The sequence below is a fragment of the Dromaius novaehollandiae genome, chromosome 5, assembly GCF_036370855.1.
Source record: "Dromaius novaehollandiae isolate bDroNov1 chromosome 5, bDroNov1.hap1, whole genome shotgun sequence".
In the NCBI taxonomy this organism is placed as follows: domain Eukaryota; kingdom Metazoa; phylum Chordata; class Aves; order Casuariiformes; family Dromaiidae; genus Dromaius; species Dromaius novaehollandiae.
The window spans coordinates 24,315,817-24,333,622 of NC_088102.1; the positions used below are offsets into that span (position 1 = coordinate 24,315,817).

General features: G+C 39.4%; 1 protein-coding gene across 5 annotated transcripts in view; it reads right to left on the reverse strand.

The window, feature by feature from the left end:
* Positions 1 to 3,928: 3,928 nt before the first annotated feature.
* The window catches only part of NRXN3 (neurexin 3), a 1,034,003-nt gene continuing 1,020,125 nt past the window's right edge, over positions 3,929 to 17,806 (reverse strand). For all 5 annotated transcript variants that reach the window (XM_064512239.1, XM_064512237.1, XM_064512238.1 and 2 more), the window contains one exon: positions 3,929 to 7,520. In XM_064512239.1, coding sequence (XP_064368309.1) covers positions 6,595 to 7,520 — 926 coding nt within the window. In that variant the 3' untranslated portion in view covers positions 3,929 to 6,594. The remainder of the gene's footprint in view (positions 7,521 to 17,806) is intronic.

Below are 17,806 nucleotides of genomic sequence, written 5' to 3' on the forward strand. Positions count from 1 at the left end.
CTAAATTCAAACATGGCAAGAACAGCCATGAATACATGAGGCGATAGCTGCCTGACTGGAAGGTGTGGTGGATGAGTGGGCTGAGGCAAAGGACAAGACAGCTGGAAGGCAAAACTTGTTGTGTTTCCACCTCTTTGTCACAGCTTGAATGTGCGGGAGGAAAAGGCAGCAATTTGTTCCCCTCGTATTATAAATACCTTCTAGGGAGCCAGTGCCAACCTTGGCAGCTAGAGCTTGTGTATGATATAGTGGGAACAGCTGCACATAACTGTATGGATGTACTAATGGGGCACTGGACAGGACTGTGATCCTGTGTGCCCCTTCCAGACTGACATAGCTTTAAAACACTGTTTTTCCATGAATGTAAAAGACCATGCCTAACTTTGGTTTCAAGTGTCAAGCCACATTCACTTACTATAATACATGTGTCTTTGCCTTCTTTGGGAGTCATTGCCACCTGACGACTGAAGATACTTGCACCATGGAGTCTCTTTTTTTTTGTTATGTCAAAACTCTCTGATCAATATTTTTCTCCTCTCTTGAGGAGGAAAAGCAGCTAGTCACAACTGCAGAGGAGAGCAGCACCCCTGCGCTTTCCTCTCAGCCCAGTGGCAAAACAGAAGCATTTGGAGAAGGAACAAGCAGCGATGAATAGCCTTGCTATTCCTTTCCTGTAACACCAGCATTGGGAAGGATGGAGACCATCAGTTCTAAGACTTCCATAAAGTGTCTTCACTTCATTAATAAAGTTGTAAAGAGCCTCTGCAACTGCGTAAGGTGCAGAGATGTGCTGAACAGTTTTGGAAAGGGTCTACTAAGACTAAAACAGGAGTCTTCAGAAAGTGATGTAGTAACTGGGATGCTGCTTACTGGTAGAAAATGTTGAGAAGAGGAGCCCCTGCCAAGCTTCGGCCCTTGAAAATATCTATGTAATTTCCTAACTCAGGGATAGTGGTAAGGCAATTGTGTCTGTTCCAGATTTGCCGCTCTGGATCCTTTCCTGGAGCTAGTCATCTAAATCAAGTCAACCTACTTTCTCAGACAGAATCAGACACCTCAGAGCAGGAAAGAAGCAAACAAAAATGCCATTTTCTCTTTTAACTGGCTTGAAGCATACAAGTCTGCATCATGACTAGAGTGCTGCAATGGATGGAAACAGCCTGTTCAGGAAGCACAGTTTGGGGTGTGTGTGTGTGTGTGTGTGTGTGTGTGTGTGTGTGTGTGTGTGAGAAAGAGAGAGAGAGAGTGAGAGAGAGTGTGTGTGAGCGTGCAGGGAGCTGCCCTTTGTGTGACAGAGCAGCAGGAATGCACACAGCTCCACCTGGGGATGGATGATGTGAGCTTATGGGTCAGGATTAGAGGGCAGACCAACACAGGCAATCAAATCTGCTACAAATCACCTGATCAGGCAAAAGTAGAGGAGGCCTTCTTCAGACAACTGGAAGAAGCCTCACATTTAGAGGCCCTGGTCCTCACAGGAACTTTAACTGCCCCAGTATCTACTAGAAGGGCAATCCAGCAGGGTACAAGCAATTCCACAGATTTCTAGAGTGCACTCATGATAACCTCCTGACACAGGTGATCAAAGAGCTGTTGAGGGGAGATGATCTGCTGGACCTGATACTTACAAACAAGGAAGAACTGATTGGGAATATGAAGGTCAGGGGTGGCCTTGGCGGTAGTGACTATGAGATGGTGGAGTTCAGGATCCTGAGAGAAGGGAATGAGGCAAGAGAAGGGAGAAAAGGAGTCCAGAAGAGCTGACTGATTTTCAAGGATAACCTCTTTCAAGCTCAAGCATGCTCCATCCTGATGTGCAGCAAAGCCTCCTGGGAGCCATTTCCAAACATATTATGGACAAGAAGGTGATTGGGAGCAGTCAGCATGGCTTTATGAAGGAGAAATGCTTGAGCCTTCTACAATGAGATGACTGGCTCAGGGGATGAGGGGAGAGCAGCGCATGTGGTTTATCTTGGCTTTAGCAAAGCTTTCAACAGTGTCCCATAGCAACTGATGCAGTACAAGCTATTTAAGGGGTCAGTGAGGTTGCCTGAAAACTGGCTGAACTGGGCTCAAAGAGTTGTGATCAGCTGCATGAAGTCCAGCTGGAGGTCAGTCACTAGTGGAGTACTCCAGGGGTTGATACTGGTTTACCAATGTATTTTAACATCTTCATTAATGACCTGGACAAGGGGACAGAGCATGCCCTGAGTAAGTTTGCAGACAATACAAAACTGGGAGGAGTGGCTGATACACCAGACAGCTGTGCTGTCCTTCAGAGGGACCTTGATGGGCTGGAGAAAATGGGCAGAAATGAAGTTCAACAAAGGAAATGCAAAGTCCTGGTGATCCTTCCCTCTCCTCAGCACTGGTGAGGCTACACCTGGAATGCTGGGTCCAGTGCTCAGCTTCCCAGTACAAGAGACATGGATTTACTGAAGCGAGTCCAGCGAAGGGCCATGATGATGATGATGGACTGGAGCATTTGTTATAGGCAGAGAGCCTGAGAGAGATGGGACTGTTACTCAGGGGAGATTTTATCAATGTGTAGAAATACCTGATAGAGAAAAAGTGAAAAAAGACAGAACTAGACTTGGTGCAGTGAAAAGACAAGAAGCAACGGGTACAAACTGAAATACAGGAAATTCCATCTCAACATGAAAAAAAGGCTCTTTCCCTGTAAGGACAATTGAACACTGGAACAGGTTGCCCAGAGAGGTTGTGAAGTTTCCATCCTCAGAGACATTCAAAACCTGACTGGACAGGGCTCTGAGCAACCTGCTCTAGTTGACCCTACTCTGATCAGGATGGGTTGGACTGGACGATTTCCAGAGGCCTTTCCAACCTCAACAATTCTGTGATCATCCAAAGAAGTGCAATAACTACAGGCCTTTTGGAGACCTCCTTGCTGCCACTTTCATTTAGGTTAAGTAATAAAATGGTCATTAGGTGACAGAGAAAATCAAAAAAGACTGACTAGCCAGAAAGTTAGGGTTGAAATTCCTTGCTTCACATAATATTCCATGATCATATGAAGTGTAACAAGTTTTGAGAAAGGCATTAAAAAAATTGTTTCCTCAGAACACCCACTGCTCTGTGATAAGGGAATTTTCTGCAATATGAGAAGAGGCAGACAGTGCAGACCTAGATCTTTCACATGCCAGCTGAGTGCACTAGATAGATACTGGGAATAATAGCTACCAGTCATCACCCAGGAATTTAATGATTTTGGGAGTGGGACGAGAGTGGAGAGTAGTTCAGATCAGTGTGCCTCAACCTGTGGTTTAGAGACTTCTGAAAGAGCTATATGGTATTAGAACATGAATCACAGAAAAATTGAAAACAGTAAAATGAAAAAAAACCCACATGTACACACACACAGATATTCTCACCCATGCAAACATGAGCAAAGTGGCGGGAACTACAGGTACTATGCATAAGGATCTGGACCTAGATAGAGCCTTCTCTTGATGTTAAAATGCCTGTATTTTGCTTTCAAAAGCTGAGTACAGCTGCCTTCTTTTTCTTTGGAAACAGGGTTGTTGAAAAAGGCAAGCTCATAACCCGTTTAACACAACAGGTTAGTGGTAAAAGCATTCAATCAGCTGCAATTCTCTCTTTCATCTGAGGTCACTGAAACCCATATTCCAAAAAACTGCTCTATTACCCATTGAATTGGGGAGGAGAGGAAGGGGTTGGAGTAGTCAGAGGCAGACCCCACACTCAGGTTGAATTTATGTTCCTGTGAAGAAAAGAATTAAAGATACACTGGACTAAAGAAAGAATACAAACATAAACACGATTCTGTACTAGTGGTTAGACACTCACCTGGGATGGGGGAATACCTGCTTCAGAAACGACTTTTCACCTTTAAAAAATTGGAATATCCCTTAAGCCTTGTAAATAAAAACCCAGCAACATCCAGGGCTTTGGGAAGAACATTTTATTGCTAAGCATATCTTTAAACAAAATGCAAATAAGAAAAGAAAAAGAATCAAAAAGGAAGAAGAAAAAGAAAGGAGAAAAAAAAGTAGTAACATCACAATAACTCAAATAAAAATTCTTAAGGTTGTCCATAAAACAACAGGGATATGGTAGAAGCCCACATACAGAAATGCACATGTTCCCCAAAACTGTCCAATAGAAACTTACACAAAAAAGGAAAGTTTTTTTTTTCCTTAACTTAAAAAAGGAAAGCAAAAAGGAAAGGAAGAAAGAAAGCAGGAAATCATTTCACAAGACTCGAAGACTCCAAGAACAGCAATCTTTTACAGACATCAAGATATAATCAACTTTATATAGTTTCAGCCAGTTAATCATCTAAAATCGTGCTTTCATACCTTTTTAAAACCTGTCTTTTTTTAGTATAAAAAATAAAAAAGGAAAAGAAAAGCTCAACCTCGCACACACGCACACGCACCACACGCACACACATACACACACTGAAAATTTCTGTTAACAGGAAAGCATCTTCTCTAAATGTTTGAGAAGGCTGCTTTTTTGAATTTAAGTTCCCATGTACGTGTGTGTATTTGATGACACCTCTTCGAAGTCAAATATTCATGCGACTTATAAACACCAGCAAGAGTAGATTTCTAAACCTAAACAGCTGATTAGTTTTCATCTGTATACAGAAAAAAGTGTACATTTCTGATATTCCAGAGCTCTCAATCCATCTCATTTTTGTTGTTTTCCTCTCTGTCTCTCTCTCCCTTCTTTGCTTTTTCGCACATGATAGGCATGGCCATCAAACCACCTGGCTATTGTACTGTACAGTAAGATAATCCTTTTCACGGTAACTGGGAAAACGTGGAAACCAAACAATCAAATTAAGTAAGTTAAAATAAAAACAAAAGAAGTTCCCAATTTAACCATAAAACAGTATATACATCATCAGGGTATCCATATAGAAATTATACTAGCAAAAAAAGTAGTAAAATATGTAAACAAAATTTCAGAATTTTTTTATAATTTTTTTGACACAGGTAACTGTGACAAAGATAAAACACACACACTTTCACATTTTAAGGTTTGCTTTTGTTGTTTGTTTCTTTTTACTTTGTTCTTCCTGAACATTCTCATTCCATGTTAAGACCATAACAGAATTTCTGTTCCAGTCGTCCCATCAAACATACCATGATAAATATATCTGTGTGTATATATATATACATTATAATATTATTAAATTCCTTTTTCTTTATTATTTTTGTGTGTCACAGCAGCTTTATTTTCTTTCATATAAAAGAGAAGGAAAAGGTAGATTAGGGCAAATGGAAAGACAGAGATGGTCTGAAATGTCAAGCTACAAAATTAAAACATTACATATGAAAACAGTATGCCAAAAAAAAACTATGTATTTTTCATTTTGCATTCTTTTACAAGTGTTTAGCTCATCTGACATTTATGGGTCATGTCACAAGTTGAACTCCAATGGTGTCTTTCTGATCTCTTTATTAAACTGATTTATTATTATTTTTTTGCATGCATTGCAATCAGTCACAGAACCAGAACCCAGAGAAAGGCTCCTTTATTTTTGCATGGTATATTCAGCTCAGAATGGTGAACCATTTTTTTAAGCATTCTTTTTTAAGTCTTCAAATCCCCTTAAGTTTGGCTGTGCTAATGCATACTAAGTGATATTCTCAAATAAAGCCAACGACCCTTATCAGAACAGACCCAAACCCATCTATTCTTTAGTTCAATTGCAAATACTGGAGCCAGATCCAAGGGGACCAGCTTTCCATGATAATTTTCTTCATCACCATCCGTCACACGCTTTCACTGTGTTGTTAGCAAACAACTTACTGTAAGACGATGGATTCTAGAGACAACACAACCAGATACGCAGAGTAAACACCATGGGTAGCTTTTGAGTTCATATATGGCAATAGTCTCTCTTTATTTATTATGGATTTTTTTTTCCGAGATTTCTTCTCAATTCATGTCCAGGTTCACTCTCCCCCCCCAACACCATTCCTCTCCACCCTACCCTGCCACGCCCAGAAGTAAAGAAAACCAAAAAAAAAACAACCCAAGAAACAAAACCAAACCAAACCAAAAACCAACAATCTCCAAAATCATTTATTCCCCTCCTCCAATCTCGAAAAATTGTATGTATGCTGGACAAGGCCAGATCAGTTTGTTCAGTATTTTTTGTTGTTTATACTGTTTGTATTTTTTCTTTTTCCTGCCTTTTTTTTTTTTTAATAAGTAAACTGAAAAATTATCGATACAGTCAGGAATCACGAACATTGTTAAAGACTCACTTGGAGATATGAAACAAGTAAGCCATGAAGTCTTCTACCTTTGCAGAAAGTTCAGCGGAGGAGGAGATTTGGAGACATCCAAGTCCGCTAACAGGGTAGAGCTGTACGCGCCATCTCCAGAACGCTAAGTGTGCTTTATAATACATTAGGGTAGAGTTTGCTGACTTCAAGCGATGACTGAGACATTAACAGTCACTGCTGAAATTTTTTTTCCCAATACTTTTTCCTACAAACGATATCTCCCAATCTCATTCGCTGTAATGGTTCTGATATTTCAATTAAATCTCATTAAGTATTTATATATTTATATATAAATAAGTATTCTTTTTTACACATAATACTCTTTGTCCTTGTTTTTCTGTTTCTTGTGGCCGCTCTTTGAGCTCTGCTGCTTCTCCTTCACGAGCGTGCCGTTGCTCTGGGCCGAGTTGCTGATGTAGTTCCGTGTCTCGTCCACCTGATAGGACCCCTCGTCCCTGTTCCTGTACTTGTACATGGCGTACAGGAGGATGAGGATGCAGAGGGCGGCAGCAGCCACAATGCCGACGACCATCCCCGTTGTGCTGCTTGACTCGCGGACCACCTCTGAGGCCCCCGGAACCCGTCTGATTCCCGGCTCCGTGGGGTTTGCTGTGGGCACATTACGGAACATGGGGGAAGTGATTAGCGGGCTCTTCAGCTTTGTGCTGTCTAGCTCATAGGCAGTGGGCAACGGAAGCAAGACTATGTCAGGCTGGGGTTTGAGCTCACGGTTATTCATTTTGCCGGCTGGCAATTTGGGCACCATCCCAGTCGAGGACGAAGCTGTGGAGCGGATCAGCTCAGGGGACAAAGACGTGGTAGTAGTCCTACCAGTTTCGGAGACTTTGTTAGGTCTAAAGTCCTTGGATTCCCACTTGGGTGCGTGTGCTTTGTAGCCACCTTCGAAGATTGAAGTGGAAAGACTCTTATCTGTTACCAAGGAGAAGGTGGTGTAAAAATCTTCATCATCAGTAGGGGGTAGGTTAGAGTCAAAGGTTTCCCCTGAGCCATACCCAGATATCACCAAGCCATCATCATCACAACCATCGCTGCCTTGGTCCGACAAGCAAGGTAACCCCGCCTCAGAGGTCATGGACAGGGAATCTTTGGTGGTCTCAATAATGGTGAGGAGGGGGCGAAAGGTAGGGGGAAGTGTAATGAAAGGTGCACGAGTAGCAATAGGAGGGCTATCTAAAGGGTCTTCTACAAGTAGAGGGATAACTAATTCACCTCCTGGGATGGAAAAGAGAGAGAGAAAAAAAAGAATATTAGTACATTTTAATGGCACTGCATCATTTTCAACTCACTTAGCTCAAGGGCAGTACATGGTTTGAGTATTACGTAAGTGTCAGGGATCCAGATTTCTTGTCATAACTACACTACCAACATACTTTCCTGGGGTTTCCCTTCACTCTTCCCTCCCATCCTGCTTTTGATATTATGGTAAACTGCATGTTCCACTTCCCCCCTCTTTTAACTTAAGCTAGGTACATACAGTGAAAAAATCTGAAATTTTGGGAACCCAAAGTTTTTGATTTTGAAGATACTCTCAAGTGACTCGGAGGACAGTGATTTTTGGCAGTGACCTTTCTTAAGCAACTGGTTACAAGACTGTTTAACTGAATTACCTCAAACCTTCTTACAGCAATGTTCTCTTAGATGGGTTTTACTGCTTATCTTATCTTACCAGTTTTTCCTCCTCTGCTTCTTTTCATTTAAGAAAATGTTGGTATGTCTTCTCTGCCATTCAAGTCTGCTTTCCTTCTGCAGCAATTTCTATGATGTCCTTTTCCATTCAGTCTTTTCTTCTTGATTGTTGCCTGGTTTTTAAACTGCAGGAAGGCTCGTGAAAGTGAGTGATGGAATAACAACCAATACTCACTGGGGTCCACGAAAGTACACACCTCTACTCAAAACTTCTTCAGGTCTTTTCAATCTTTACCATCCTGTTCTACACTGGACATATCCCTTTCCTTTCACCTTTTTGGGCTACTAATGCCCTATCAACTTGATCTTCAGTTCTTCTTTTCTTTTGCTGTTATTTGATTAAAATTTGTGATAGACTGTGTTGCTGTTGATGATAAAACTAAATAAGGACTCTGATCACCCAAATTAGTGCTTGAGCCCAGAACTGTACTGCAGACATTGCTTTCACACCTACTGTCATTTCTTGATATGCAGATAGCTATGGAAGCATAATGAACTACTTTAATCTATGTTCAGACTGTATAGTCTTCCCCTGACATACAGGTTGCAGACACTTCTTTAAAGGCAAGCTGTGTTGCTTTTGAAAGTTTTTGTGTAAATTTTCCCTTGGGTAATTTTTCTTTGGTTAGCCACTTGAGCTCCTTGATTTAAATACAAACTGAGGGCTTCATCTTACACCATGTTTAGTCATCTAGATCTACAGGAAGAGAGTGTAGCTCAGTTCAAGATATTTCTAATGCATGGGAAATTTTGATTCATACCCTATGTTGCTTAAGGAAAGAGAGGCAAAAGGAATTTTAGCTTCTAAATAAGTAATTCTAGCTTTGACTTATGTATTAATAATTGCCAATGAATAGTCTGACATTGCAGTGAGTGCTGAATGGTGTCAGGGTCAAAACTCTGCTCTCTCTGATCTACACTGTACTTGTTTCTCACTGAATACTCCCAGTAATGCCCATGGGAGTTTTATAAAGAATATGCTTCTAAAATCATAATCTCATGCTAAATATATTTGGAGAGCAATACATTTGTACAAATTACATACTGAGGATAGCAATGCACTGAGATACTGAAAAGGCACTTAACAGTTTGATTAAAACTGGATAGCTAAACTAGCAGTATTGCTTATTCTTATCCTTAATGAGAAACTGAGTGCTGACACAGTTTAATCATTTGAAACAGTCAGTTTTAACTCACAGATACCAGGCTAGAAATTAGGCCAAAATAAGGAATGTAGCGCTTCACATAGTCTCTTAACATACCTTCATGTAAAGTTATCTGTGAGGTAAGATACAAAGGATCAGTTTGAATATGCTGCTTAGTTTTCTGAAATTCCTCAGCGTGTTTATACCACTGCTGATACTGAACAAAGGAAGAAAAAACAAATATCACACATGTAAAATAATGCCAATCTCTTCAAATTACGTATCTTCGATAAAAGTATGGAAAAAGCAAAAAGCTGTAGTCTGCCAGACAGCTACATGGCATTTTGTATTTGGATGTCTAAGCTGTTTTCTGTGAAATGCAGAAACTGGAACATGTAATGAGATTTACATACGTCCCAAAATCCTATCCATGTAGGGCATTTATAATCTATGCAAACAGGTGGTCTCAGAATAAACTTGGAGTGTGCCTCAGAGGGGATGATCACCTGTAAGTCTGGAAAAAATGAATAAAATAATAGAACTTCGGTGTACATGAAATCAAATTGCATGACTGTGGAATCTAAGTCCCAGAAAGTCCAGAATAATCCCTTTAAGTGACTTTTAGGATCAGTGTTTTGCTGTTAAACAATCGTATTCATTTGTGATTTTAACACACCATCTGTGATACCCAATTGGAGTACTAAGTTTGGCAGTTTTTAATTGCTTGTCTAACGCGTTAAAGTGCCTTTGTTATTAAAATTTATTATACTAGCACATGGCTTCAGTATGCAGTTGATCTGCCACATGCTGGGGCAATATTCTGGGCAGTTTTCTTCCAAAGAGTAATTTTTTTGGTGCAGTTTACTATTGATTTCCTAGATTAACTTTGAGGAATTGTAAATGTCTTGCATCTGCCATGAAGATCTTCCTTTAGCTCCAGTTTCCATTTGCAACATAATTTGCTTTAGAACCAGGTAATCTTTCTACAGTGTCTGTTGCTGTTCACGACGTGAGTCAATGATCAAAACTACTGCACTGACTATAAAACGATCGTGGCCTTCCTGAAATGTCAAGAAAAGTTGATGGAGCTGCTAGGGTGAACGGGACTTCCTGTAAGTGGTGGAGAGCAGTTTGGAGCTCTGATTCAAGTAAGTCCGCTGGATGGAAGACAGTAGGACAGGATCAGAAATCAGTTTTACAAAGCCTTAATCTCTCTTATGTGAGAAGGAAAGTAACTTTCATACCAGTAAGATTCCCTTAACTTTGATTTCCCATACAATTATTTAATCTAATCTCTAGTTTTATTCCAGTATCCAATGATCCACAACATGTTTGTCTGTACACTAAAGAAATAAAGAAGCTGTTAAAGGTCCTTTCTTGAGAATCACATCTCCATCAAGGAATTCATTTGTTACACTCACTTAAGACAACGTATCTTCTCGGAGCAACAGAGAGATGGGGGTAAGGGTGGCAATGATGCTAGCTTTTTTTTTTTTGCTTTTTCTTCCTGTCTGTAATGGAAGAAGCCATGAGACTGACAAAAAAAGCTGTGTGGGGGAAAATAATTCAGAAAAAAGTACTCTAAGTATCGACTTCTGTTTTATTGGTATATTAGGCGTCTATGCAAAACTCACAGCAAGCTAGAAGCTGTATGTTTCATTAATACTTCTTGGGGTACATGATTTATAAAGGGAGTTGTAACACCCTTTAAAATGGCATGATAAAAATGCTACTCAGTCTAAAAGAAACGTGTTATTTAAGGACTACAGAGGATGCAAATTCTGAAAAGCTCCCAGGAAGGTGAGAAACATGATCACAGACATCTATGGAGAGAAGTAAGTGCAAATTTTCATATACTATCTGGCAAAAAGAACTCTGTTGCTGGTGCTACATTTCTACTCATAAGAGACACAAGAGGGAGTCTGATGACTGGCAGATAATAAAGGGGTGGGGGGATCCATCTTCCACAAAAAGACAGTGGAGACATCAGGAAGCTGCCTAGAGCCAGCTGTTCTTTGATGGAGAAGTCTCTTGCCCATGTCCCCAAGCTGGTTTTAAATGTAAGAGCTGAAAGATTTAAAAAGACAAAGTGCCATTTAGTTGCCCAGTCTGTTCTTATGTGGGAATTGGACTCTGAAAGGTCCACCGTGAAGGCAAGTTCTATAAAGATCTGGATATTCAGTAACAAAACTAAAAGCAGTCCCAGAAAAACCTTACATGGCAACTTTGAAGGGATCTGCATCTCAGGAAAGTTTTATGTTTGCATTTTCCTATCTGAAGTTTTGATTTGCTAAGAGTGTCTCCAATTTTTAATCATGAAATTAACCCTTTGCAGACTTGAAAAAAACTTACAGCTTTTATTTCCAAACTTTCATGCTTAAAACAAAATGACGTGCCCATCACCCAAACTGGGCCTTGGCTTCAAAACATATGTTGCTACTAGGCTTTGATTCTGTTCGTTGATGGTATGGACTGTTTCCTGGTAGTAAAAGGGCTTTCCCTCCTTTTTTTTTTTTTTTCTGTTGGCTGTTAAGCACGAGTTAGCAGTGTTCACTGGTAGCCTCTGAGTTTAGGATTGCTTTAGAAATCCAAAGATATCACAAGGATTTTCCAGATTTATTTTTCATCTACTCCTCACTTTCTTTCCCAAGCAGGAAATGGATGTTTCCGAGGAAGAAATACGTTTATCTCTTAAAGGCTTGAGTTGCCAGCACAATGCCAAAGAATTACATGCAAGGGAAACAGATAAAATGGTTTCTTCCACAGTGATATGGATGCAAAATTAGCTCCCCTATCACTAGTATAATTGCAAAAAAATTACTGCACAATAAACAGGAAGCCGCACTGAGAGAACTGAGGTCTGTGAGGTGGGAAACCCTAAACTAAGCACCCAGTGCTCGGCTCGGCCTTCTCATTCCTTGAAACAAACACTGCGTGTATATTCCTTAAAAGTTAGCCTTTTAAATCTAGTACGTATACTTTTTTCCACAGGGCTGTTCTTTTCTTTAAACTACCAAGATCATTGGGGATATAAAAGGTCTACTTTAGCCTTGAAGCTGCCCTGCTTTTTGCTTATGAGTGTATTTATAGATATATAATTCATACCTCTGGGGCTGATCTCCAGTAAGAGTTCTCTGCCACTGGAAAAGACAGAGTGTTAAAAATTTAATAGAAGCCTTATGAACTGTGAGGATGTTGTGGGTGAGTCATGAATGCTGAAGGCACCAAACAAAGGAAAAAAGAAAAGAAAAACTGCAGCAGCTGCCAGCTTTAATCTTTATAGCCAAGACTACCTCACTGGAGTCTCAGGCATCAGAAAGACACAGGAGAAAAGGTGCATCAAAATGAAGCCTGAAAGATTCCCCTTCTCACAGTGACCAGAAGGGACACACCCGTATCGTCTCTCTCTTTTCCAGATGCAGTTGAAGAGCTTTTAAATGCCATCCAAAAAGCCTGCACAGCACATTCGCTTTGCAGGTATTTGAAACTTCACATCTAAAGTTTCTCATTTGCATCTTATTCTTATGCTCTCACTCTGAAGCTTGACTCCACTTTCAATATGAAATAGCAGCCATAGAAAATAACTCCTTACCTTTTTTTCCCTGTCTGTATCAATGCAACATGAGTGCCAAAAACTTCTCATTAAATGACTGAGATCACAAATTTCAGTCTAATGGTGTTTTAGTTAATTCTCCTTTGAGTTTTCTAAGGATGAGGAGGGGAAAGTATTCAGAACGAAATCCCTGGTCACAGAAAGAATGATGCTAACATGAGACCTAGGAGAGGGACATTCTTTTCTCCTCTCTGCAATCTAATTTATTTGAAATCGACAGTCAGTAATAGAGGGGAAAGCATCATTTCCACAATGGAGTACTGCAACTTTTCATCTCAAATATCTCCCTTTCCTTTCAGAGACCATACTGTCCTCAAAGCATTTGACAGAACTGTACTTCCTGTGGTGGAGTCTGGTTGGTGTGGTGGTTGAAAAGTCCCCCAAACTACATTAAAAGACACTGGTTACTGCAGTGCTTCCTAATCCATGGCTCATGAGCAACAGAAAGAGAGAGGTCATGAATCCCACATTAATGTTGGAATGTGTTTCATTGCTGCAAATTCTTAGTCATCTTCGTGCAAACAGTCTCAGTCCCAGCAGTGAAACAGATAGTAGTACTTTCCATCGAGGACCTGACAATTAATGTGTTTCCAGGGAAGATTCCAGGGCAAAAGTGAGTATTTCAGCATCCAGATATCGAACTGCTCTGAACCAAATGAAACATGCTCTCTCTCATCTCCCATCATTATTTTAAACTCTCATGATTAATCGTGGTAATGACAGCTTTGTATTCAGCATAATTATTTGTTCTGTTTTCAGCATCAGTTGTTCAAGGGACTTGACAGTTGAACTTAAGATACCTCCTGAGTACTTTGCACAGCATTACCATGCAGGGATGCTGAAATCATACGTGTTTATAAGGAAGTACAGCTGTTTCTTACTTCTACCAAAAGCTCCTTGTCATTTAAAGGAATTAATCCAAAACTCCTTTGGAACAAAGGGAATTTTAGAAGTCTGGGACACAGGCTTTGGTAGGAAAGTGCCTGTCAAATGTAGCATTTCTGGAAAGTATTAGCAAGGCTGATACTAGTCGTAGTACGATGGGTGTGTTTACCTGGTAAGAGTACACTTGAGAGTATCATTTGGACTGTGACATCAGGCCCATAATCAACAATGAAGAAAACAGAAATAAAATGCTTCCATCGGAACAAAGAAGGAATAATGTAGAGCTGCAGTAAGAAGACTCTGAGAGCTACCAATATACTAAAGGAGTCTCACTGGTTTTTAGTTGCAATGAACTCTGCAGCACCAGGCTACGTACAATTTAAGTAGAATGAAATAAAGTAGCACTACTGGGGTTCTTCTGGAGAAAGGGAAAGGGGGAAACAAAGCCACAGAGAAGGACTGATAAGAATAGGAGCAAACTACTATAGGCTCCTTCACCCCCTCCTAGGCAGAATACAATTTGGTAATCAGCAATACACAAAGAGCACATAACATAACATCAAATACAAACTTATTTAAAAAATAAATAAAAGAATTTATATAATTTTCCAAAAACAAAACCATATGCTAGAAAATAAAAATACCACGGCAACTAGGTCAGAAAAAGAAAAGGAAAAACATAACAAGTCATTCACTTTATCAGGAAAAGAAAGATTAAAACCCAAGAAAACTGAAAAAAATGCAGGAAATCAAAAATATTATTCTTTTTTAACAAAAAAGTAATCAAAAAATTTAAAAAATATTTAGAAAGCATACCACATTGATTTCATAACAGTCAACTTACATCAACAAATTGCCCGCATGTTTTTTGGCATGAAAGGAAAAATTTACAAAAGAAAGTTGTGTAAGAATGCTCTTGGACAAGTAGCATTGCCACATTCTTGTAACTTGCTTTTTTTTCGTTGCTGTTTCTTAAAAACTTTTTTAGCAAAATGTTTATTATTTCTTTTTAAATATAATTGTTTTACAACAAAGGGCGATACAGGGAGGCAACAACACATACATCCACACCACATAACATGAAAAGAAAAAAATCTTGCACCTTAACAAATTTGAACTTGTTTTTCTGCTGTTTTTGGTTGTAATTCTTTTATCTTATTTAAAGTTGTTAGCATATTACAGTTCAAAAATCCTGTACATTTTATAGAATTTACTTTTGCTTGTTTGCATATCTACATATATAATGTTTTTTGAAAAGCAAGGTTTGTTGCTTTTTTGCCTTTTTGGTCAATTTGATATATATTTTTTTAAACATTTTCTTTTTTCTATAATTTTTGTGTGTGTGTGTTTTAAGGAATGGATGACTGCACATAAAATTTTAACAATGCTAAAGAAAGAGGTGGTGGGGGGAACTTATGGGAAGAAAAAATGCCTAGGGTGGATGGAGTGGGAGTGTAAAAATCTATGAGTGTACTACACAGGAGATGAAGATGATGGGAGTGAATGTGTAAGTCAGTTGCCATGTCCATGTAAGGGCGGTACGGAGTGATCTAGCAGCATTAGAGCTTCTGGCTGTAAGGAAGGGATGGGCAATATACAAAAACAAATGAGCATATTCATGCCCATCAACAAAAAGAAAGAACAGAACTCTAACATTGACAATCTCACAAACCCTAAGCTGCAACTTCTTCAACATGCAAGTTACAAAAAATTAATAATTATAGTATTAATATTTACATTTTCATTAAAGGTTTTCAAATTATAAAAGCAGTTAAAACTTTTTCCCTACTAAAAATAGCAGTAAAAATACATAAACTAATAATAATAATAATAATCAGAGAGTAAAACAAAAAACCAAGGAAACTATTTTATGCATTGCAAGCAGAACAACTTCATCTGTAGCTACCCACAGCCTCCTTATTCTGAGAATCATCTTCTCTGAAGTCCACCAAATTGATATCAGCATTCTCAGGAATTTGAGACAATCATTTCCTGAGCACAACAAATCACTGTTTTGAATGTAATGACTGCGCTAGCACACCCCTTCCCCACTCTCAAATTATACTGCTTTTATATTCAGATTCTCTGGAGAATCTCAAAAGTACAGCTGTGGGATTCTGCCAGTGAAGTAGTTCCTTATTTAAAGAGGGAAGTAGGGGGAAAAATTGCAGAAAACAATTCATAACTCTTTTGTTTTGTTTGTTTTTTTTCATTATTAGATTGGAACAAACCAAATCTAAGATAGAAATTCAACCACTGAAAAGAAGTACATCAAAATATAGCTATGTAGAGATATACTAAAAAAAAAAGCAAAAAAGAAAAAAAAGCACTTTGTTCCCAGTAAGAAGGGAGAAAAGAACAATTGTGGGGTTTTAAAATTTTAATTTTAAAGAAAAAAGTATTCCACACACTTTCAAAGATGAACGAATCAGATGCACACATTGAAAAGGAACAGACAAAGCAGTCTAGGGATACCTTCATCATTTGGATAGTTTTTTCTTATGAATTGAATTCTCTTTCCTTCCCTCCCTCTCCCATTTAAATTTGTTTTCAGTTTTTGGCCAAAAACCCCACCACCCTCCAGTGTTGCTTTTTTTTTTAATAGATCTTTTTTATCACTACTTCTTTTTAAAATAAACATGGAGAGGAGAAAAAAAAAAAGGACGTGCAGTCTGGATGTACGTCATAAATAGACATAGAAAAAGATAGAAGAAATTGGCTGAGATCGACAAATGGGTTATATAATAGCTTAATTTTACTGTAGGATGTTAATAAAAATGCATGCTTAAAGTAAGTTGCATTTAGGGAAAGTAGAAAAACAGAAGAGCAAGCAAGGACAGGGGAGGGTGGGGGGGAGGGCTGGGAGGAGCGGGGAGAGGTCGGAGCTGTCCCATGCCTGTTCCGCGAGGGCAAAGCACATTCCAAAGGGCTCGGAGCGTTTCTGGGGGGAGGCTGGCAGGGAAAAAGGGTGAGGAGAAATCGTAACATATACTAGGAAAGACTTGTCGCCCTCACTATGATCTTGTATTTGGAGCAAACACACAAAACTCAAGATTCTCGTCCTTATGTAATTCTCTAGACCACACTTGCAACAAGCAGCGTTTATTTTTGTCCCTAGCCAGGCTGGGTTTATTTCTGTAAATACCGATCAGCTTGAGTGAACGGTGAAGAATTAATTCTTACAAACACGCTCTACTTAAAAATAATGATTAGTACAAAGGAGCCTAGGCTGGAAACACTGCTGCAGTGCATATTTAGTCACAACGGCGAGCTGTTACTCACACATGCAGTCAAATATGATCACTGCTGGGAGCTCACTGCTGCCAAGAGGCTATCAGAATCCAGGCCATCTGAATTACTTATTGAGGTAAGCATCAGCTCGGCAGTGAGTCTCAGAAGGAACAGACCTATCATTGGTCTAAGTGACGACTAAAAGTAGTAAACAATACAGCTAGTAGTATCTGGTACTAGGGCATATGATTTATTGCAGGCAAAACCCCCACTGTTGCCATTTAGACTGAGGACCGAGAGTCCTGCTATTATGAAAGAATTTACAGTTCAAGAAGACTTTACTAATCAATTCTACCCAAGTCTTACTAAAACTGCATCCCAAATGCTGTACCTCCTAGAGCGGTCCTGGGCCTCACATATGCTATCTGTATTTTTCTTGTATAAAGCCCAACATCCCACCTTCAGAATCCAAGAAGGAATTCAGGGCCCCAGCAAAAGAAACAGTTCTGTTGGATGTTTTAGGAAAGAACAAATGATGACTATAAAGCTGTGGACCCTGCCCATGAAGAATCTCTCCTGGAGGAGTGGGGAATAGGAGGCTGCACGCACTTCAGGTACCCTAGTTTTCCACCAGGAATATCAACAAGAACAGTCCAAAGGCAGTCTACAAGGTTGTGGTATCATCAGTCAATAGAAGTGGGTGAGTATCTTGACCTTGAGTTTCTGGAAAGAATGGGAAGAATCCACCCTATAGATGCAGCTAGTGATACTTTCGTATAAACACGGTAATAACAAACAGGCAGGATGTTTTAGCGCTTCTTAGTATGAGAGGCGATAGTACCTCTAACCCCACTTAGAGATCAGTATTAATTCTGGAGAATGTTATTTGGATATTTGGGGACATTTGGGGGATTCATTTGTGGATCAGAAAAGATTAT